The sequence below is a fragment of the Amblyomma mixtum genome, chromosome 1 (genome assembly GCF_055824585.1).
Source record: "Amblyomma mixtum isolate Tamu chromosome 1, ASM5582458v1, whole genome shotgun sequence".
Taxonomy (NCBI): Eukaryota; Metazoa; Arthropoda; class Arachnida; order Ixodida; family Ixodidae; genus Amblyomma; species Amblyomma mixtum.
Genome location: NC_143012.1, coordinates 65,817,468 through 65,841,711, shown reverse-complemented (window position 1 = coordinate 65,841,711; position 24,244 = coordinate 65,817,468). Strand labels below are relative to the sequence as shown.

General features: G+C 48.5%; 1 protein-coding gene across 1 annotated transcript in view; it reads left to right on the top strand.

Moving 5' to 3' along the window:
- Positions 1-17,107, top strand: part of LOC149366561 (uncharacterized) — a 33,407-nt gene extending 16,300 nt beyond the window's left edge. Inside the window, exon 2 of the mRNA XM_089562775.1 lies at positions 15,401-17,107. Within this exon, the coding sequence (XP_089418901.1) occupies positions 15,401-15,782 (382 nt within the window). The 3' untranslated portion in view covers positions 15,783-17,107. The remainder of the gene's footprint in view (positions 1-15,400) is intronic.
- Positions 17,108-24,244: the final 7,137 nt, after the last annotated feature.

Here is a 24,244-nt window from a genome sequence, read left to right as displayed (position 1 = left end):
CTCTCTTCTTTTTCTTCTCCTTCCTTCTCTCGCCTGAGCGAGCGTCAGGCCGGCGCTAGTGTTGAAGGGCGCTAGAGAGCATCACATCATTTTAGCGACCGACTACCTGACCCGCTACGCCGAGGCAAAAGCCCTACCGAACGGAACAGCAGCAGAAGTCGCCAAATTTTTCGTGGAGAACATTCTTCTGCGAGAAGACGCCCCCGATGTGCACATCACTGACAGAGGAACACCATTCACGGCGGAACTGACGCAAGCCATCCTCCATTACAGCCTAACCAGCCACCGAAAAACAACTGCATACCACCCGCAGACCAACGGACTGACCGAGCGCCTCAACAAAACCATCGCCGATATGCTCGCCATGTATGTCGATGCCGAACACAATACCTGGGACGTCATCTTGCCTTACGTAGTCTTCGCCTACAACACCGCAATGAGGGAGACCACCCAGATGTTGCCTTTTAGGCTCGTCCATGGCAGAGAGGCCACAAGCACGCTGGACGCCATGCTGCCGAACGTTACCAAAGAAGATAACGTCGACGTCGCCGCCTACCTACAACGAGCAGAAGCCCGAAGACTTGCCCGGTTAAGGATCAAAGGCCAGCAGCAGACCGACGCCACACGCTAGAACCTACGAAGACACAACGCGGATTACAAGCCAGGAAATCGAGTGTGGGTTTGGACGCCCATTCGCCGCTGAGGATTGAGTGAAAAGCTTTTTCGCCACTATTTCGGCCCGTACAAGGTTCTTCGTCGGCTAGGTGAATTAGACTATGAAGTCGTCCCTGACCAAATGACTGCATTCCAGCGACGCCGCGTATGACCAGAAGTAGTCCATTTCGTACGCCTAAAGCCATATCATGCACGCTGAAGGACGCCGTGTTTCCACATTCGGTGTTTATTTTTGCACAATCCGTTTTTGATTGTTTATAGCCGCATTATGCTCTAAAGCATCGAGTCCATGCTTCTTTGAGAGGGGAGTAATGCCGCGAAACTTTGTAGTGTTTGTTTGTTGTGTTTATTTCTTCATGCTTCAAGGCTGCCGTCACGTCGCTTTGTCGGTTCTTTTGTGACGCAGGACCCGCCTAGATTTATCTCGATTGACTGCATCCAGGCGGAGCCGATTCTACTTTGTGCCAGAATGTTATAGTAACTTCCGAAGCTTTATCTCGAATGTTAGCTAGCAGCTTTAAAAAGAGCACGGCTGACAGCGGCGGGCATTCTGTTCGACGACCGCCGAGCACGCTCGTTGCTACGCCGCCGCCGAGTGATTCAGTTCTTTGCGGGCGCAAGTCAGCCCAAAAAAGAGCCGTTTCGAATACATCCCTGTTGTTTTCCTGTTCGCCGGACTCCAGTCACCACTACGTGACAATGTATATATATCGGATCCCACCGGCGGCATGTGGTTGTTTTTTCTTCTGCTTTTCTAATCAATTAGCTTTAAGCGATAACATATCCAGTAATATTCTAAATTGATCAACACAACAAAATAAAATAAAAATTAAAAATCCCCTGTGCCCCTTGGTTTCTGTGGCTGTTGGCTTCTGTCATACTTATAACGAGCCCCTCATTCACCTTCCCATGTTTGCTTAATTGCTTAGCGAGGGCCTCGGTTCTGGCAGCCTTGACGCCACAGGAAGCATAAGAGGGTTCTCACGCAGCTTCCACCCTCCCCGTTCGATGACGTTCTACGTCACACCTGCGGTAACTCAGGACGTTCTACGTCCGCCGCTTATGAACGTGGGTGGCGCTGATGAACACTCTCAAGGTTAGGTTACTTGTAAACATGAATTCCTCAGAAAAGCAGATTTGACAGCCGTAGCCGTAGCTCAGAGGTAGAGCACCGGACGCGTAATTCGGAGGTCGTGGGTTCGGATCCCACCGGCGGCATGTGGTTGTTTTTTCTGCTTTTCTAATCAATTAGCTTTAAGCGATAACATATACAGTAATATTCTAAATTGATCAACACCACAAAATAAAATAAATAAAAATTAAAAAATCCCCGGTGCCCCTTGGTTTCTGTGGCTGTTGGCTTCTGTCACATATATATATATATATATATATATATATATATATATATATATATATATATATATATATATATATATATATATATATATATATATATATAGTAAAAATGTGGACCAACGTTTGAACGATTAAAACAATTTATTAACGTTTAGACCGTGGAACGGCCTTCGTCAGAATGTCACATCTGAATTGTGACATTCTGACGAAGGCCGTGACACGGTCGAAACGTCAAGAAATTGTTTCAAGCGTTTCAAACGCTGGTCTACGTTCTTACTACCACATACCGTGCCATGATTTTCCCTTTTTTTGCTGGATTATGTATATATATATATATATATATATATGGGTTTAACTTGCCAAAGCGATTCAGGCGATGAGGGATGCCGAAGTCAAGAGCTGCGGAAATTTAGACCAAATGGGGTTCATTAATGTGCGCCGCGGTGGCTCAGTGGCTATGGCGCTCGGCTGCTGACCCGAAATACGTGGGTTCCATCTTAGCCTCGGCGGTCGATATATATAATATATTGTAATGTTTCATGCCAGCGCGGGCCCAGTTCAGGCAACCGCTGAAGAGGACAAAGCCGATGGTGACCAGTGCGCGAGCCCTGTTTTTGGTGAACCGCCTTTCTGAGCTGACTGGACGTCGCGCCGAAGCTGCCGTGATCGCTGCCTTGCCGCTACCTTCTGTAACACCTAGCCCCCTTACAATATATATATATATATATATATATATATATATATATATATATATATATATATATATATAAGGGATAACAAAATCTACAAGGCAACTGATTAAAAATGTAATAAGTTGGGGAAGTCACATTGAAAAACATCGAAAAGACCAGTCCCTGGTCGAAACGTTGAATAAATCTGATAAGTCGGCAACTTAATATATATATATATATATATATATATATATATATATATATATATATATATATATATAAGGAAAGAGTTGAAGTACACTTCTTAGAGAAACATTTATTTACCGACGGTTTCGGACGGTGGACCGTCCTTCATCAGGGTAAGGTTGTTTGTGAACAAAAACGGTCCACTTGCTCACGGCACCGCACACAGATGGAGAGGGAAAGACGCTCTCCTTTGAGGAAACAAAACAAAACACGAAAAGCAAGACAGTGGCGGACAAGGGTGTTCCTGCCGATTAAGGGGAAAATGAGGGCTGCAAAGTGAGCAGACAAAAAAGAAAAGAGCGAATTCAAGAAAGGGGAAAAGAGGGGGTGGGGGGAAGGGAAGGAGGCAAAAGGTTGTAGCGGAAGTGGAGAGGGGTGAGCTGTCTGCGAGGAAAAACCGTTGAGAAGAAATATTGTGGGCGGAGGCTTCCTTCGGAGGGAGCGGGACGTTCGAACACGCGGGAAGAAAACATTATCGCGCCCGTTGCATCACAGTGCCAACCGCCCGACAGAAGTGTGGTTACTGACTGTTTGAATGTGAGTTACGGCGGCGGCGCGATCACATAGACGGAGAGTTAACCGGCCAGACGCCGGACGGAAACCTGATCCCGTGGCTGGGCCCCGCGGAGACCCAGCGCCAGCCCCCGGCCGCCACTCGTCAGCCGCGCGCCCCCTCGCAAAGACACTGCGCCGCCGACGAGGTGCCCTTTCCAAGGAGCGAAGCGGGGCGCAGAGCAACGAAACGAGAGAAAGAGGGGGCGTACGCAGAGCAGGAAAAATAAAAAGAAGGAAAAAAGAAGACAAAAAGAGGAAAAAAGAGGAAAGAAAAGGAGGCATTAGAACTTGCAAAAAAAGTGAAAAAGGGGGGGGGGGAGGGGGGAAGGGGGGGGGAAAGGTGGCTTGCTAAGTACCTCCCTCATCTACCTCACCTTTTTGAAAAACACGAGGCAGCCCAAATTCACTTACGGCCCCTTGTTAGCGCCCTGCGCCCTCGTAAGGCAGGCAAGTAGATAATTGGGCTATCTAGCTGGATGACCGACGAACGGGATTCACAGTGATCCACAACCATATTAGTGTATAGCAACACTCCTAATCCTCGTTCGCAAACCAATGTAATGTATTGAGTATCATTCTTTTCGTTCTACTTGAAATGGCATTTAAAAAAGGGGGGGGGGGGGGGGGGGAAGGCCCCCTTATGGTTTACTGCAGAAGTCGTTTCAGCAGCAATGTTTGGGCATAAGAAAGAAAAGAAAGGTTGGGGTAGGAGACAGGCGGCATGTAGACGCAAACACTCAAAATGGTATGACCTCAGGCGATTCAGTCGAGGAGGCGGTGAATCTCACTGGGCCTCTGATTTCTGAAGTGCGGAGAGAGCTCCGGGGTTCTCATTTATACCGGCCTGCACCGTATTAAATTTGAAAATAAAGTATGACTCCCGTTGTTCCCGCTCACGGGTATTTTTGAAACCGCTTTGTAGCAGAGTGACTTTAATTTTGTCGAAATCATGATTTTCTTGACGGACGTGTTTCGACAGGGGGAGGAGAGGAAGTGATTTGGCATGCGCGCGGTGATTATTGAATCGAATTATGAAGGGATTCTCGGTCTGGCCAATGTATTGCATTTGACAGTTGCCGCACTCGAGCATGTAGAGTACGTTACTACTGTCACAATTCAAGTTCTCTCGAATGGAGTGTTTGAAATTAGAGTGTGTGCTCTGAGCCAACGTCGTTTTCTGCATGTGCTTGCAAACTTGACACCGATTCTTCCCGCAAGGCACGCAACCTACAGGCTCTTGTTTACTTATAGTAGAGTGAACCACATAATTTTGCAAATTTTTTGGTCGTCGGTAGGTGACCCGTGGAGCCGTTGGGAAAATCTTTGAGAGTCGGTCGCTTTGTTCGATGATGTTAAAATGTTTTCTTAGAATTTTGTTTACATTCGGAAGGTTGTTCGCAAAGGTTAAGACTAGATTAGAGCGGTGTTCATTGGGGGCTGCTGACGCGGGATCCCCAAACAGTTCGTTACGATTTCTCTCTTCCGCTTTTCTAATTGCATCGTCGACAATAGAGAGCGGATAGCGCTGATGATTCAAAACCTCCCGCATACGATTAGAATTATCCTTAAAATCTTCTGAGCGTGAGCACACTCGTTTGAATCTGATGGCCTGAGAGTATGGAATAGAGGTTTTGCAGTGGCGTGGGTGGCAGCTCTTGTAATGGAGGTACTGTTGTCTATCAGTGGGCTTCCTGTAGACACTGGTGATTAAGATGCCCTGTTCTATTCGAATCAAGACGTCCAAAAAGTTAATTTGATTGGTCGAATAGGTGTGCGTAAAAGAGAGGTTTGGATGTATGTTGTTAAATGATGAGATAAACTGCATGAGTTGGTCCTCAGTGCCGGTCCATACCATGAATATATCGTCCAGGAAGCGTCTGTAGAAAGCCGGTTTTGTTGGATATGACCGAAGAAAGCCCGATTCAATGCTGTTCATGAATATGTTGGCATAGTTTGGCGCCATCTTTGTGCCCATAGCGGTGCCACTCGTTTGTAGGTAGAAAGAGTTGTTGAATTCGAAGGAGTTGAGTTTGAGAACCAGATTAGTCAGTTCTGCGAGGGTACTTTTGCTGGGAGAATCCAGGCTTTTGTATTTCTCATACGATGTGATCAGAGCCCGGATGCCGTCATCATGCGGTATATTAGTGTACAGGGATACCACGTCCAGGGTTACCAGAAAAGCTCCTTCTGGAGCAGTAAATTGACTTAATTCTTTTAGAAAGTGAGTAGTGTCACGAATGTAAGATGTGTGTTTAGGAGGGATATGTCTGATCAGAGAATCAATGTAGCTGGAGATCGGTTCCGTGAGTGTGCCAATGCCGGAAACGATCGGTCGACCCGGATGATTCTCTTTATGTATTTTTGGGAGCATGTAAAAGCGCCCTGGAGACGCATTTAATGGCGTCAGCGCCTTACTTACTCGTGGCGGTAATTCACCTTCATCGGTGAGTTGTTTCAAGGTTTTTTCTATAATTTTGCGGTGCTCAGTGGTGGGGTCTGATGAAAGCAAGCGATAGAAATTGGAGTTATTGAGTTGGCGGTATCCCTCCTGGATATACTTTTCTTTATCTAAAATTACTATGCCGCCTCCTTTGTCAGCGGGTTTAATAACAATGTCTGTTCGCTTGCTGAGTGATTCCAAGGCGTCACGCTCTTCCCTGGAAAGATTCGGTGGTCCCGGTTTGTGTGCCTCGAAGGCGTGAATGATGTCTCGTTGAATCGCTTTTAAATACATGTCCAGATGTTTATCCCTACCGGATCTGGGTGTCCACTGTTCCTGAGAGGGAGGGAATGAGTTACAATTTTGGTTCGGCTTATCAGAAAAGTCCTCTGGAGTCTCAGATTTCGAGAAAAATTGTCGAGATCCTTTAGTAATTTGTATTCGTCATATCGGCCAGTATTTGGACAGAATTTCAGTCCACGTGACAATACCGATTTTTCCTCTTTGCTAAGGGGTGCGTTTGAGAGATTAATAATGTTCTCCTGTACATCCGAACCCTCCAATGTTTGAATAAATGGGGTTGCATGATCGCTTGCAGGCATGCGGGTGTATATAGGTTGTAATTTGTCCTCTCCTTGTTGCGATGCCACGGCGCTCTCTCTTCCTTCCTCAAGCTGGATGTTATCTCGCGAGAATTTTCTGCATTTGTTATTCCAGATTTGCTTGGTCTTGCTCGACTGAAAGAACTCAAGCTCTTGATTCTCCATATCCGAAAGTACTACGTTTTGACGAGCTCGCCTCTCCTCACGGCTCAGTGATGCCAACATCTCTTTGCAATGGTCTATAGTTACTTTCAGAAGGTTTAGGGATGCGTTAAGCAGAACTTGGCTCCAAGCTAGGCTATTGCTTTTCGAGAGATTGTTCATCGACGGCGTTAAAGACACGGAAAGGCCCTTGGGCACCGTATTTGTTTTTAGGTATATTTTAAGGGACTTTATGTGGAGCTCGTGCCTGATCCTTTTGTCTATTATTTTTCTTAATTAAAAAAAAATTTTTTTAGAGTGTGTAGCAGCAGCTGAGGGGGGAGTGGGCGGCTCAGCGCGATCACACCGTCAATCCTGTCTCACTCGCTGGGCGGAGCCGCAGCGTCGCCTGAGGTCATACCTTGATTTCGGGGTCGAAGGGTTCGCCGCACAGCCGCTCCCGATGTCAGTTGTTCGTTGGCGTCTTTCGGCCGTTTGAGCTTCAGTTGCTCTAGGAGACGCTGATACGCTCAAAGTTGGACTGCAGGCCTCAGGTGCAAAATCCAGCGGCGCTTCCTGTGATCCGCAACAACTGTTTCGGGTGGTGGGCTTTCGCGCAGCAGTGTGTTCCAATTGGTGCCCACTGGCAGGTGACTTGGAGGTGGTCGGGGCGAAATTTAATTGTGGTTCCCTCGCTTCGCTGGCATTGGTTTCTGTCCTGAATTTTGGGGTACTGGTGATCTGTATATGGTGATCCGAATTAGGGCGATGATTCTGCTGAGCTGGACTGGAGGATCCACGAACGTACTCAGAGATTTTTGCAACTTCTGACTCCGCTTCTCTATGAGAATTCACTGGCCGAATACTTGGATTGTCCGCTGGAAGCGTTCGCCGGAATACTCGCGTAACCGGCCTCCGAACATCCTCTATTCTTCGTGCCTCTTCGTGCCCTCGAAGAGGCACGGAACCGATCTCACGGAACCGATCTCACGGACGGAACTCACGGAACCGATCTCCAGCTACATTGATTCTCTGATCAGATATATCCCTCCTAAACACACATCTTACATTCGTGACACTACTCACTTTCTAAAAGAATTAAGTCAATTTACTGCTCCAGAAGGAGCTTTTCTGGTAACCCTGGACGTGGTATCCCTGTACACTAATATACCGCATGATGACGGCATCCGGGCTCTGATCACATCGTATGAGAAATACAAAAGCCTGGATTCTCCCAGCAAAAGTACCCTCGCAGAACTGACTAATCTGGTTCTCAAACTCAACTCCTTCGAATTCAACAACTCTTTCTACCTACAAACGAGTGGCACCGCTATGGGCACAAAGATGGCGCCAAACTATGCCAACATATTCATGAACAGCATTGAATCGGGCTTTCTTCGGTCATATCCAACAAAACCGGCTTTCTACAGACGCTTCCTGGACGATATATTCATGGTATGGACCGGCACTGAGGACCAACTCATGCAGTTTATCTCATCATTTAACAACATACATCCAAACCTCTCTTTTACGCACACCTATTCGACCAATCAAATTAACTTTTTGGACGTCTTGATTCGAATAGAACAGGGCATCTTAATCACCAGTGTCTACAGGAAGCCCACTGATAGACAACAGTACCTCCATTACAAGAGCTGCCACCCACGCCACTGGAAAACCTCTATTCCATACTCTCAGGCCATCAGATTCAAACGAGTGTGCTCACGCTCAGAAGATTTTAAGGATAATTCTAATCGTATGCGGGAGGTTTTGAATCATCAGCGCTATCCGCTCTCTATTGTCGACGATGCAATTAGAAAAGCGGAAGAGAGAAATCGTAACGAACTGTTTGGGGATCCCGCGTCAGCAGCCCCCAATGAACACCGCTCTAATCTAGTCTTAACCTTTGCGAACAACCTTCCGAATGTAAACAAAATTCTAAGAAAACATTTTAACATCATCGAACAAAGCGACCGACTCTCAAAGATTTTCCCAACGGCTCCACGGGTCACCTACCGACGACCAAAAAATTTGCAAAATTATGTGGTTCACTCTACTATAAGTAAACAAGAGCCTGTAGGTTGCGTGCCTTGCGGGAAGAATCGGTGTCAAGTTTGCAAGCACATGCAGAAAACGACGTTGGCTCAGAGCACACACTCTAATTTCAAACACTCCATTCGAGAGAACTTGAATTGTGACAGTAGTAACGTACTCTACATGCTCGAGTGCGGCAACTGTCAAATGCAATACATTGGCCAGACCGAGAATCCCTTCCGAATTCGATTCAATAATCACCGCGCGCATGCCAAATCACTTCCTCTCCTCCCCCTGTCGAAACACGTCCGTCAAGAAAATCATGATTTCGACAAAATTAAAGTCACTCTGCTACAAAGCGGTTTCAAAAATACCCGTGAGCGGGAACAACGGGAGTCATACTTTATTTTCAAATTTAATACGGTGCAGGCCGGTATAAATGAGAACCCCGGAGCTCTCTCCGCACTTCAGAAATCAGAGGCCCAGTGAGATTCACCGCCTCCTCGACTGAATCGCCTGAGGTCATACCATTTTGAGTGTTTGCGTCTACATGCCGCCTGTCTCCTACCCCAACCTTTCTTTTCTTTCTTATGCCCAAACATTGCTGCTGAAACGACTTCTGCAGTAAACCATAAGGGGGCCTTCCACCCCCCCCCCCTTTTTTAAATGCCATTTCAAGTAGAACGAAAAGAATGATACTCAATACATTACATTGGTTTGCGAACGAGGATTAGGAGTGTTGCTATACACTAATATGGTTGTGGATCACTGTGAATCCCGTTCGTCGGTCATCCAGCTAGATAGCCCAATTATCTACTTGCCTGCCTTACGAGGGCGCAGGGCGCTAACAAGGGGCCGTAAGTGAATTTGGGCTGCCTCGTGTTTTTCAAAAAGGTGAGGTAGATGAGGGAGGTACTTAGCAAGCCACCTTCCCCCCCCCCTTCCCCCCTCCCCCCCCCCCCTTTTTCACTTTTTTTGCAAGTTCTAATGCCTCCTTTTCTTTCCTCTTTTTTCCTTTTTTTTGTCTTCTTTTTTCCTTCTTTTTATTTTTCCTGCTCTGCGTACGCCCCCTCTTTCTCTCGTTTCGTTGCTCTGCGCCCCGCTTCGCTCCTTGGAAAGGGCACCTCGTCGGCGGCGCAGTGTCTTTGCGAGGGGGCGCGCGGCTGACGAGTGGCGGCCGGGGGCTGGCGCTGGGTCTCCGCGGGGCCCAGCCACGGGATCAGGTTTCCGTCCGGCGTCTGGCCGGTTAACTCTCCGTCTATGTGATCGCGCCGCCGCCGTAACTCACATTCAAACAGTCAGTAACCACACTTCTGTCGGGCGGTTGGCACTGTGATGCAACGGGCGCGATAATGTTTTCTTCCCGCGTGTTCGAACGTCCCGCTCCCTCCGAAGGAAGCCTCCGCCCACAATATTTCTTCTCAACGGTTTTTCCTCGCAGACAGCTCACCCCTCTCCACTTCCGCTACAACCTTTTGACTCCTTCCCTTCCCCCCACCCCCTCTTTTCCCCTTTCTTGAATTCGCTCTTTTCTTTTTTGTCTGCTCACTTTGCAGCCCTCATTTTCCCCTTAATCGGCAGGAACACCCTTGTCCGCCACTGTCTTGCTTTTCGTGTTTTGTTTTGTTTCCTCAAAGGAGAGCGTCTTTCCCTCTCCATCTGTGTGCGGTGCCGTGAGCAAGTGGACCGTTTTTGTTCACAAACAACCTTACCCTGATGAAGGACGGTCCACCGTCCGAAACCGTCGGTAAATAAATGTTTCTCTAAGAAGTGTACTTCAACTCTTTCCTTATGTTATCAGCAGTCGAGCAAGTTTTTTCATCGTAATATATATATATATATATATATGTTGTGTCCCCTTATTGCTTTTGTGTGTGTGCGCCCCCGCATCCTCCTCCTAACGACCTCCTCCTAACGACCACTTGCCCCTCGTCGCACGCTGTCGCCAGATGCCCCCCCATGGTGCGCCCCCGCATCCTCCTCCTGTTTTGGGAAGCCACTCCCTCCCGTGGACGCTTCTCCGCTCCCTCCTTTCTTCGGGCGGCCAGTTCGGCTCCTGCCTCGGTCGACGCTGGTCGCACCCTCATCAGCTTTAAATAAACGAAGTCTTAAAGTACCGTGTGCGTCTTTCGCTGCATTCAACACAGCGACCGGACACGACAGTGGCGACGAGAAAGTGGATTCGACCCGCGCTACGCAACGCTATTGACAAGCCATGGCTACGCGAGGGTTTCCCAATCAGATACCAGAATTCAACGGCTCATCGTGGTCATCGTGGGTTGGACGCCTTCAGTTCTACTTTGAAGCTAACAACATCACAGACCCAGCCTTGAAGAGGGCCAACCTGCTGACGCTGTGCGGGGAACAGACCTACGATACTGTCTGCGCCCTTATTCAGCCAAGCACACCAGCGGCAGTGTCTTACGACGACATCGTAAAAGCGCTGCAAAAGCACTACGACCCAAGGCCATCCGAGGTCTACAGCCGGGCTCGCTTCCAACGACGAGATCAACTGGGAGGAGAAACTGTGAGCGCCTACGTAGCCGCGCTCAAGAAGCTCGCTGCCGACTGCAATTTTGGAACGCTGTCGACAACAGCTACCGGGCAGGAGGGAGACGCAGCTTCTTCTGCTAACATCACCATGCTTCCCTTGGACGTGATGTTACGCGACAGATTTGTGTGCGGACTGAGTGACGAGTCACTGCAGCAGCGCCTGTTCGCTGAGAAGGACCTCACATTCAGCAAAGCTTACGACATCGCCGTTCGAGCGGAGAGCGCCGGTCACCAGCAGAGAGGGATTCGCCGGAACACCGAGCCGGTACACCAGACAAGCAACCAGGTGCGCAAGCCTTCTGTTGTTGTAAAATCGGTCAAAAAGGCACAACGCTGCTGGCGGTGTGACGACCAACACAACCCCCAGGGATGTCGATTCCAGTCAGCCACGTGTAACTTTTGCCACAAGCGAGGGCATATCGAAAGAGCATGCATTACGAAACGGAGACTTGCCAAGATAAAGTCACCTTCCCAGCCTAATCACAGCGTCAACGCCTCAGAGAATACGCCGCTATCTGATCTCCATGGAACAACATCAGCAACACCATCTGTGTTGTACGACCTGAACACCATGAATCTCGGCACGCGACCGAAGATTTTTACAGAAGTAAGCGTACATCACCAGCTGATTAAGTTCGAGGTGGACTCCGGCGCAGCCTGTACTCTGATCAGTGAGGACACGTTCCGAACTTCATGGCCATCTGACGCACCCGCCCTGCAACAAGACGACACGCACCTGCGAACGTGGTCAGGACAGAATCTGCCACTATTGGGCTCTGCCAACGTGCAGGTTAACTACAACGGCCAGACCCATACGCTACCTCTGCTTGTTGTGAAGGGCACAGGATCAAGCCTTCTAGGGAGAAACTGGTTTTCTCCACTAGGCGTGATGATATGCGGCATACACCAGACGCCGAGCCACAACATGGTTGAGCAACTGCAAGAGAAATACGAAAGAGTATTCTCGGAAGAGATTCCAGGAAACGAAGGGCCCCCGGTCACACTGGAGTTGTTGGACAACGCGCAACCAAAATTTCTGAAGGCCAGGCCGGTGCCGTTTGCTCTCCGAGATTCAGTTGAAAAAGAGTTGGACAAACTGGAGCAGCAAGGTGTCATCGAGCCGACGCAGCATTCAGAATGGGCCACACCACTTGTCGTAGTTCGCAAGAAGAACGGAACCATACGCCTCTGCGGAGACTACCGGAGCACCGTCAATCTTGCGACTAAAGCGTCCTCTTACCCGCTACCGACACCTGAAGAAGTATTCAGTGTACTGCGTGGCGCAAGAGTCTTCAGCACATTGGACCTCACCCAGGCGTATCAGCAGCTGAAGGTGAGCGAGTCAACTGCTGAATTATTGGCAATTAACACACTGAAAGGCTTGTACAAAGTCAAGCGACTGCCTTTTGGCGTAGCTGCAGCCCCGGCCATATTTCAAAAATTCATGGAGACAGTGCTTCAGGGCATCCCAGGAGTTTGTGTCTACCTTGACGATGTCATCATCAGTGGCACTTCCACTGAAGAGCATGCAGTGCGCCTAGAGCTCGTTCTCGAAAGGCTAGCAAACGCTAATTTGCGCATAAGCAAAGTGAAATGCTGTTTTGCGGTGCTAGAGGTGCAATTTCTGGGACACCGAATTGATGCGGAAGGCATTCACCCTACCGAGGACAAAGTGCGAGCGATCACAGAAGCACGAGCTCCAACAAACAAGCAGGAGCTACAGGCTTTTCTCGGACTCTTGACGTTCTACGACCGGTTCTTGGAACAAAGAGCTACCGTGGCCAACGACTTATACCAACTCCTTCGGAAAGATGTGACATGGACATGGTCGCCACGCCATCAGCAGTCATTCGATGCCCTGAAAGACCTGATTCGAAGATGTACAGTCCTCCGCCACTACGACGAAAGGAAGCCTCTGCTTTTGGCTTGCGACGCATCACCGTACGGAGTCGGCGCGGTTCTATCGCAAACTGACGAGCAAGGAAGGGAAGCTCCCATCGCCTTCGCCTCACGTACGTTGTCGCAAGCAGAACGCAACTACGCGCAACTTGACAAAGAAGGGCTAGCCATCGTCTACGCGGCGACACATTTTCACCAGTACATTGCCGGCCGGAAGGTGACCTTTATAACCGATCACCGACCGCTATTGGGCATTCTGGGACCACAAAGGCCTATGCCACCAACTTTGTCTCCGCGAATGACACGTTGGTGCATCAAACTCTCAGCGTACGACTACGCTCTGGTCTACCGCAATGGGAGTAAACATCAAAACGCCGATGCGCTAAGCCGTCTGCCACTAGACGCAACTGTTGACGAACCATTTCCACCAGGAGACGTTCTGATGTTCGAAGCACTGCCAGAACCTCCGCTTACAGCAGGCACAGTTGCAGCATCTACGCAGAAGTGCGCAGCTCTCCGGCTAGTTTACACAGCTGTTCAACAAGGCAACGTGCATAAACTCAAAGGGGACAACTTCGACGCTTACCGCAGGCGAGCTACAGAGTTGAGCACCCATCGCGGCTGCATCATATTTGGGTCCCGAGTTGTGATTCCGAGAGAACTACGCGCACAAGCTATGTCTCTCATCCACGCCGGACATCGGGGCATCGTTGCAATGAAAAAGTGTGCCAGAAGCTACATGTGGTGGCCTGGCATTGACAACGACATCGAAACAGTGGTGCGAGAATGCAAGCCTTGCCAGAGCAGCCGGAGCGCCCCGCCGAAAGCTCCTGTCCCAGAATGGGAAAAGCCAGACACACCATGGCACACATTGCACATTGATTTTGCAGGACCAATTGAGGGCTGCACTTTCCTTGTGGTCGTAGACGCCTACACAAAGTGGCTTGAGATAAGGCAAATGGGACAGACGACTTCAGCAGCAGTCATTGACAACCTCCGATCACTATTTGCAACGTTCGGCCTGCCACGCAAGGTAGTATCTGACAACGGAACACCGTTTGTGTCTGCGGAGATTCTCAAGTTTTATCGCGACAACGGGATCTCCTCAGTTACATCGGCCCCCTACCACCCAGCGACAAACGGACAAGCCGAGCGCTACGTAGCCGAGCTAAAACGCGCCCTTGAAAGAGATCAGACAGGCTCGCTGCAGCGCCGCCTTGCGCGCTTTCTATTCAAGCAGCACACGACGGTTCAGAGCACAACAGGCGAGACCCCCTCGAAAATGATGTTCGAGCGTGAAATGCGAACCCAGCTCACAGCCATCCTCCCCGAGCCAAAGGCAGAGACGTTCCGGGAAGAAAAAGCAATTCCGCGCTGCGGCACGCTTAATGAGGGGCAGCGCGTCCTCGCCCGACAGTTTCTGAAAAAGCCACGCTGGGAGGAAGCTACAATTGTCAGACGCATAGGCCTGCGCTCTTGGCTCGTCAACATACATGGCACAGTAGCACGCCGACATCTCAACCAGCTGCGTAGATTTACGACGCCGTCTGAGAGCTGTCCGCCAGCGGAGAGAACACGTGCACCATCTTCCCACATAGCCTGGCACCTCTTCCCGGAAGAAGAGACTTCGCCCAGGACAGACCTAGGAGACACAGCGAACAACAGCCAGCCTACAAGTGTTTCTCCCCCGAGCGCACAAAGCCAGCGCGCCTCCACGCGTGAGCGCCGACCCCCTGCACGATACCAGGCAACTTTCTAAGGGGGAAGGAAGTGTTGTGTCCCCTTATTGCTTTTGTGTGTGTGCGCCCCCGCATCCTCCTCCTAACGACCACTTGCCCCTCGTCGCACGCTGTCGCCAGATGCCCCCCCATGGTGCGCCCCCGCATCCTCCTCCTGTTTTGGGAAGCCACTCCCTCCCGTGGACGCTTCTCCGCTCCCTCCTTTCTTCGGGCGGCCAGTTCGGCTCCTGCCTCGGTCGACGCTGGTCGCACCCTCATCAGCTTTAAATAAACGAAGTCTTAAAGTACCGTGTGCGTCTTTCGCTGCATTCAACACAGCGACCGGACACGACAATATATATATATATATATATATAATATATGTATAGGTGAACCTTGAAATGCGGTTACATGCAAGCAAAAATTCGTGTTCAACAGTAACTTTCGCGCAGTAGTGGCTGGGATGTGTGGGCTCTCTATAACAGGCGTTTTCACTTCTTGCTCCGGCAGGTACACCTTCAATCGAGACGCCAGCAACGGCTTCCACTACAGCCTTAAGGCCATCCCCAATCGTTACTGCACAGCAATGGTCTTCTACTCGGTGGCCATCGTGGGAAAAAACAAGGCTGAGTACAAGTTTGAGAGAAGCCAAGCCGAAGCAGCCCTCAGTGCGCTCGTGACCGCTGCCGGTCGCCGTCACCGCAATCAGAGCATTCCCGTCTACCTGACCGTCGGCGGGTCGCGTAGTGACAGTCACGGAATCCTTAAGGAATTAACTTCCTCCTACGGGAGTCCAACCAACGAACTATTCCTAGATAATTTTGCTATACCTCCAGGCGTTCAGGCAAGTGACATTCCGTTTTACAGTGCGCACTCCTCGATGGCTAGTTAAATGAGCGCCTACTTTGCACCATTATTTTGCAGTCCAGTTATGAAGGCGCATGGGACCCTTGCTGATCTCTCCGTTGGGTCGATTTGATTTGGTTTATTTTGGTTTAACTTCCCAAAGCGACTAAGGCTATGGGGACGCCGTAGTGAAGGGTTTTGAAAATTTCGACCACCTGGAGTTCTTTAACGAGCACTGATATCGCAGAGAACAGACGGGCCTCTAGAATTTCACCTCCATTGGAATTCGGTCGCTGTGGCTATGATCGTACCGGCGTCTTTCGCGCCTGCAGCCGAGCGCCGTAACCGCTGAACCACCGCGGTGGGATTCTCCGTCGGGTCGAATTACCCCACGGACTCACCCACTGAACATGTTTCCTTTCATCCCTTCCGTAGATTGTTTTAAGTTTTCTATTTTTCCACACACACTGCTGAATTGTGGAGTAACTTAGGTGGTCACTGCGTTCATTGCCAACTAATCAATTTAAGCTAGAACTGCCTAAACATTTTACTTGACGTTGTTGTATTCTGCCTAATCATGTTACTTGACATTGTTGTATTATGCTTTGTAACCCACCCCTGCTAAGTCCCTAACAAGAGACAGCAGTATTTGTAAATAAATAAATATATCTACCTTCACAATGCTCAAACCACTTGTCGATCAGCAAATGGCTGCTACGAAAGTTCTTGTTAGTCTGGCCTGACAGATCTAATATTAGACTAAAGAGTGACAGCAGTGGAGGGTGCTAAGAATCTCTGGCTCCGGACAGGCCGCCATTGGAAACTAAACCTGGCAACGTTTAACACTAGAACCTTATCCAGTGAGGCTAGCCTAGGAGTGCTGTTCGTGTAGCAGTGCTAGAAGTAGGTGGTGGGTTGGTTCGGCAGGATACCGGCAAGCTATCTCAGGAGACGAAAAATGTTACTAAGAAACTCTAAACATGAAACACCTAACCCTACGGTGGCAGAGCTATCAACGTTAACAAATAAGTGAAAGCTAGTCGACTTAAAGAAGTTTAACAAGTAGAAAATCGAGCATGTCCTAAAAACAGAGGCAGCCTAAAAGCAATGAAGAAAACTAAGCACAGTTAAAAACCAGATGTATGCGCTAAGAAAGAGAGGGAAACGACATTAGCAATATAATCAAGGTAGTTAAAGTAGCTGAAGAGTTCTACACAAATCTTTACAGTAGCCAAAGTAATCGGAACATTACAGAGAGGTAATGGGACAGGAATGGGATATCCCGCAAGTAAAGAAAGAGGAAGAAAGCCTCAGGAACAATGCAAAGGGAGAGAGCAGGTGGTGAGGATCAGGTAACTGCAGATAAGGACGGAGGGGAGATTGTGCTGGAAAAACTAGCCACCCTGCATACGCAATGCCTTATGACCTCGAGCGTGCCAGAAGCTTGCAAGAACGCTAACATTATCTTAATTCATAAGAAAGTAGACATCAAGGACCTCAAAAATTAGACTGATCAGGTTACTGTCCGTTGCCTTCAAGATATTAAGGCGAAAGCCTTTAAAGCCTCATCGTTGTCGACAGACGGTTGCCATCAAAGGTTGTGGGGTTGAAAATAGGGGAGATAAACACGTTCTCGCCGCTTAAGCGCGGCTGACACAGTTCAAAGCCGCGCTGACCCCACCCCGTGGTCGCGAGCGCTACCGAGCGCACGCCGACCACGGCGGGCCTCGCTCTGCGGGAACAAAGGAACGGCACACTGGCTGACAAAAACAAGGCATTTACTGCTATAACAACAATAACGCCAGCTAGCAACAAAATACACTGAGGAATCTAGGATGTCCGACTCACCAGCACGGCTACGAGCGAACGTTCGCCCACGGTAGGGCAGGGGGAAAACTCCGATGTCGGACGGGACGGGTTTGGCGGGAGTAAGTTCCGACCAAGAGGCGCCCGTCGACGAAGAGCGAAGCCGCGAGCGAAACGTCCGCTTGCTTCCCGATCCCAGGGAGAAGAGAGCCAGCTATCCCTCGCGCGCGCGCAGCAAAACGCCATCCGTGGCGCTGGTGTCGCTGCGACGCGAGCGCCCTCCCCCTGTTAGTTAAAAGTAACCGAAGCGAGAGGAGTGCTTTTCGGGGGCAGCTAATAACAGTGTGGTGCAATGCGGGAAAGTGAACGCAGGGGACGAAGGCGTCCCCACAAGGTGTCACGCTTCTGGAATCGTGCCAAGTGTGGCCTCTCCTCCGTGCAGCGGCGCAACCTCCTCCCCTCCTTAGCAACCGGCGCGGGGGCGCAGCTGTGCATAGCAACCGTGACGTCACACAATAGCGGTAGAACGAGCGCGCGCGCATCGGCGGTGGGCGCTGCACAGCCGCTCCTTCGCCAGACGTTTCGTTGCAGTCGAGTAAGTGAGAACCATGCCTCCGAAGCGGCCCAGTGATTCCGCGCCAAGTGGTTCGGGGAAGCCGCACTGGGTTGACCACAAGGCTTTCGCCAAGGACACTTAAGAATTTCCAAAGTGTCTTCGGAAATTTTTTTGCTAATTTAATCGCAAATAGAATCAGGACAACCTTAGACTTCAGTCAAGCAAATGATCAGACAGGCTTTCGTAAAGGATACTGGACAATAGACCATATCCACGCTATCATTCAGGTGATAGAGAAATGCGCAGAATATAACCAGCCCCTAAATATAGCGTTCATTGATTACGAGAAAGCATTCGACTCGGTAGAATCCTCAGCAGTCATGCAGGCAATGCGGAATCAGGCTGTAGAAGAGTGTTTTGTGAAAATATTGGAAGATATTTATAACGATTGCACAGCTATCATAGTTCTCGATAAAGTCGGAAATAAAATTACAATAAGGAAAGGTGTCATGCAGGGAGACACAGGAGGTATTCCGGGGCCTGAAATGGGAACAGTTGGGGATAAGAGTTAATGGAGAATACCTAAGTAATCTGCGATTTGGTGGTGACATTGCCTCGGTGAGTCACAGAGGACATAAATTGCAAAGGGTGATCAAGGAGTTAGACAGGCAGAGCAGAACGGTGAGCCTAAAATGCAGAAAACCAAACTAATCTTCAACAGTCTAACAAGGAAACAGTAGTTGACAATTGGTAGCGAGGTGCACGTTTACTTAGGGCAGCTAGTGACCGGTGATCCGTATAATTAGAGGGTAATAATTAGATGAATAAGAATGGGGTGGAGCGCATATGGCAGGTTTTCTGAAATCATGAATGGCAGTTTGCCAATATCCCTCAAGAGAGAAGTATACAACAGCTGCATCTTACCGGTACTCACCTACCGGGCAGAAACGTGGAGGCTAACAAAGAGGGTTCAGCTTAAGTTAAGGACAACGCAGCTAACTATGGAAAGGAAAATTATTGGAGCAACGTTAAGAGTCCGGTAGTGGGCAGAGTGTGTGACGGAACAAACGTGGGTTAATGATATCCTGGTCGAAATCGAGAGGAAGAAATGTGCTTGGGCGCTTCTCATGACCCCTACCCGGCACACTGGTTTCGTGGAAGAGTTGGTGACAATAATATCTACACCTAATTTTAGAGAAATTGCAGAACGCTTTTTTAAGACGGGCAAACAATTAATGATGGCTGTTTAATCGCACCTCTTGGCAACGATCACTTTTGGAGGTGTAGTTTATAAATCACCTTTGTCCATGAACCGTCTTGTAGGTTGGAAGGTTATGATATGGTTGAAAGGTTTCTTCTGGCGGCTAGGGTTAACCTTGTGTGGCGAACTACCCTGGGTTTCATCATATTTGGGTATAGTCAGGGTGTGCAACTGGCGTGGGCAGCATAAGTTCCTGTCCCGTCCCCTCGTTGGGCTCCGTGGTGGGCGGCTCCAACCGTGGCCGAAAAACACATCCTTTTATGGCTAGCTATTTCCTACCAACTGATCGCCCTCCGAAACGGAGGCGCACCGTCGTAACTGCCAAGTTCTTTTCAAAGAACAAGGCTAATTCTTTGAGGTTCCACGAGATTCACAGTGAACACTCAGAAAAAACTGCACGACATATCTCGCCGTACAACCATCAGTGCAACAAACTAGCAGAAGTCACAGCCTTCGGTGACTTTCAACGAGTAATAAGCCCTCACCGATCACTGAACACTTTTCGTGGCGTCCTCTCTGATGATGACCTGAAGTACATGACTGAAGAAGAATTACTAGATGTACTTAAAGACGAACATGTCACAAATGTGCACAGAATAAAAATAACGCGCAATAAGAAAGAAATAGAAACAAAACATTTTGCCCTGACCTTCGCCTCAAGCCCTCTCCCTGACTCTGTGGAGGTAGGGTACTCCAAAATCAAACTAGGACCGTACACCCCAAACCCAAGACGTTGCTTCAAATGCCAAAGGTACGGACGGCCATGGCTCCCGGAGCTGCCGGGGCCAAGTCACATATGCAAAGTGCGCCTCACATGATCATCCCACAGATAACTGTAAAGTTGAACCTCAACTTTGAGTAAATTGTGAGGGCAGTCATCCTGCCTACTCGCGTGCTTGTCCAACTTAGAAACAAGAGAAAGATATAATCACTCCCTTTCGCATCCCTTTCAGAGAAGCGCGCCAGCACTTCTCAATGGATCAACACCCTACTTTCGCCGATGTGGTGCAACAGGGCACAGCATCACAGCGGCTTCTGCCTTCTGCTCAGTCCACACACAGTGAGCCTGCAGCAGGGCCACCAGTGTCCCAGGTGGCAGCAGCTAGCGCCGCGCCACCACCCACAAAAAGGCTGCGCGGACCTCCAGGTCAGCGGGTCCTAAGGCCTCACCTCACATGGCAAGGTCTGAAGCACAGTTACCTGTGCATTATGCACGATCCTCCAGCGCCTCTGAGCAGGCGATGGACACAACTTCTCCCTCGGCCCCGCTGCAGTGGCGGCAAAGCTTCGTTGAGCGAAAAAAAGGGATAAAGTCCCATTAACTGGTCCAAAAGACCCATCAACCTAACCTATCCCCAACAAGTTTATAACGATGGATATTCTAGTTCACTGGAACTGTCGTGGAGTTTTAAAGAACCGCACTGACATAACAGATATCTTAAATTCATTCTCCCCGGTAGCACTGTCTTCAGGAGACTAACCTTGGACACAGAAAAAAAATATTCTTAAAAAATATCAAGTCTTCCACAGTGACCGACAGAATTCAACCAGGCTCTTTGGAGGCGCTGCTTTTTTGGTTCATGTTGGTGTTGCAACTCGGAAAAATTGACTTCAAAACTTCATACGAGGCAGTTTTGGTCACCGTCCTTGATTTTAAAACCGTAACATTATGTTTCATATACATTGAACCTCCTCTAACCATCAGACTTCACGATTTAGGAGCACTTTTAATACAACTACCAGAGCCACATCTTTCAGTTAAAAATTTTAATGCTCACTCCTCGTTTTGGGAAAGTGAACAAACCGACGTCAGAGGCCGGATTATAGCAGATTTTATTCTGAGCAACAATGTCTGCCTAATGAACACGGGCAAACACACTTAATGCTCTCCAAGCAGTGCGAAAATGAGCCGCCTAGATTTATCTTTTTGTTCACCAAGTGTTTTTACAGATTTTAAATGGTATGTTCTTGACAACCCATATGGGAGCGATCATCTTCCTTTCGTTATCAGTCTGACATCCTCACCATCAGTCAAATTAACCAAACCACGGCGTTGGAAGTTGGCCACGGCCGACTGGGCGCTCTTCCAAGAAAATGCCGCTTTGGAAGAAATTTTTTCAGATGGCCTTAAAGTTGATGACATAAATGCGATGTTCAAAACATGTATCATTACTGCTGCTGAACTAGCCATTCCCAGGCTTCCGGAGTGATGCGAAAAAGCCGAAAGGTCTGGTATACACGGGAATGTGCGGAAGCAAAAAAGAGGCAAAACAAAGCCTATAGAATTTTGGGTCCATACCCCACACAGGAAAACGTAATAAATTTTAAAAAGTCGAGGGCCAAAGCTCGATATACCCGGCGAATTGCTGAGAAAACTTTCATGGCAAGGTTATATATCTTCCATAAATACTTCCACTACATCAAAAAATATGTGGCAGCAAGTTCAAAAACTTGATGGCAACTTCTCTCCTTTTGCAGTTACTTTCCTGACCCCCCCCCCCCCCCTGATGCACAAACAAGTATTCACGAACAGGCCGACATACTTGGAGGGCACTTCTCCCATGTTTCCAATTCACACACTATACTGACTCTTTCTTAAAGTACAAAAACACAGCAGGGAAACAGACTTTCAACTAGTGGCTACACTAACCAACCCTACAACAGTTGGATTACACTTCATGAATTCAGTGTACTAGCTAGTGGCAAACAGTCTGCACCAGGGCCCGACCAGGTACATTATCAAATGCTAGCCCATTTGTCTGAACCTGCTGTAAAAGCACTCTTGAAAATTTTCAACAAAATCTGGGTGTCGGGGAAAATGCCTGAGGCTTGGAAAAAGGCAGTAAGAGTACCATTCCTGAAACCAGGGAAACTCCCAACCTCTCCTACTAGTTTCAGGCCAATAGCCCTTACAAGGTGCCTTCCCAAATCCTTCGAAAGCAGAGTAAAAATTAGGTTAATGTTTATTCTCGAATCTCGCGAACTGCTTGACCTCCACCAGTGCGGTTGCAGAAAAGTTTGTTCGACACTGGATCATCTTGTGCGACTCGAAAACACTGTTCGAGAAGCATTCTTGCATACACAACACTGTATGGCTGTTTTCTTTGATATGGAAAAAGCCTATGATACCACCTGGAGGTTTGGGATTCTCCGTGACTTGAGAGATCTGGGCATCCGCGGTAGGATGGTTAATTGCCTGAAAGATTTTTTGTCAAACCGCACATTTCAAGTCTGTCTCGGTTCAATCCTCTCGAGGAACTTCACTCAAGAGAACGGTGTACCTCAGGGATGCACTTTAAGCTGTACACTTTTCATCGTAAGAATGAATTTCATAGCCAAAGTAATCCCAAAGTCAATTATGTACTCAGTTTACGTCGATGACCTCCAAATTTCATGAACATCGTCCAGCTTATTAACCTGTGAAAGACAGGTACAACTCACATATAATAGACTTGGTTAATGGGAAGACAAAAATGGATTACTTCACTGCATGGCAAAAATGCCACAAAGCCTTTAATAGGAGACAGGCCACAATGTAGTAGCTGCCACAACACAAGGGCTTGAAATTAAATTCTCTTGGGTACCAAATCACGTAGGAATCTACGTTAACGAGAGAGCCGATGTGTGTGCCGCAGCCGCCTGTAGTGCTAAAACAGAAAGTGAAGGTGCCGCATAACGATACTCTAAAATTTGTGCAAAGAAAACTAAAGAAAAAATGGCAGGGAGCATGGGATAATGCATAAAACAACAAGTTACACCTAATAAAGCCAATTATAGAAGAATGGAAAACATGCAGTCACCAAGAGCATTTTATTGAAGTAATTTTATGTCGCCTTCGTACTGGCGCACGCAAAAAAAAGACGAACCCACATGCGCACAGTGTGGAGAGATAGTCACTACAAACCACATAATAATATCCTGTGCAAATTTTGATCAACTTACAACAAAGCTTTTCCGACAATTTTATGAAGAGCACATCCCATTACACCCTTGCTTACTCCTAGGAGAAAGTGCACTAGTAAAAAGCCCCTCTCCTGTTTCGTTCCTAAAAGATGCAAACGTCCTAAACCTCTTGCAGGGTTACAAAATAATCTTTAAACTTACTCACACCAGACACACGCATGATGGCCTTAGCTGCCCATGTGCCATAAAACACAGCACAACACGCAACCGCTTTTTTCAGCATAAATCCGTATAAGCTGCATAGAGTTATGGGGGCAGTCGTAGTCGTCCGAGGTTTAGTTTTTCCACACAGCGCAACCTATGCGAAAATGACGTTTTGCCTTAAGTTCGTCTCTTTTTCATAAGGGCCGAGACTGTGAAGACTTACTCATTGTTAAGCAATCCAGGCGGAAAGAATGCCGCCACTCTGGCTCAGTGGTTATTGCACTCGGCTGCTGACCCGAAAGATGCGGGTTCGATCACGGCAGCGGAGGTCGAATTTCGATGGAGGAGAAATTCTAGAGGCCCGTGTACTGTGCGATGTCACTACCTATTAAAGAACCCCAGGTGGTCAAAATCTCCGGAGCCCTTCACTACGGCGTCCATCCGTAGCCTTAGTCGCTTTGGGACGATAAATCGGGACTAAACCAAACCAATCCAGGCGCAAAGAGTAATCAAGTATGTCATAATCATCACCCTAACTACGCACACTGCGGGGCAGAGACCTCTCCCATGTCTCTCCAATTAACCCTGACCTTTTCCAGTTGGGGCCACCGTATCCCCGCAAACGCCACCTAACTTTCTGCCTCCCCTTACTACGCTAGCCTTCTCCTGGAATGCACTCCGTTACCCTTGAGTACCGACTGTTTATACAAATCTAGGCTTGTGCTAGTTTAATATCGGGACTTTCCATTCTACTCTGATATTTCAATTCTGATATTAA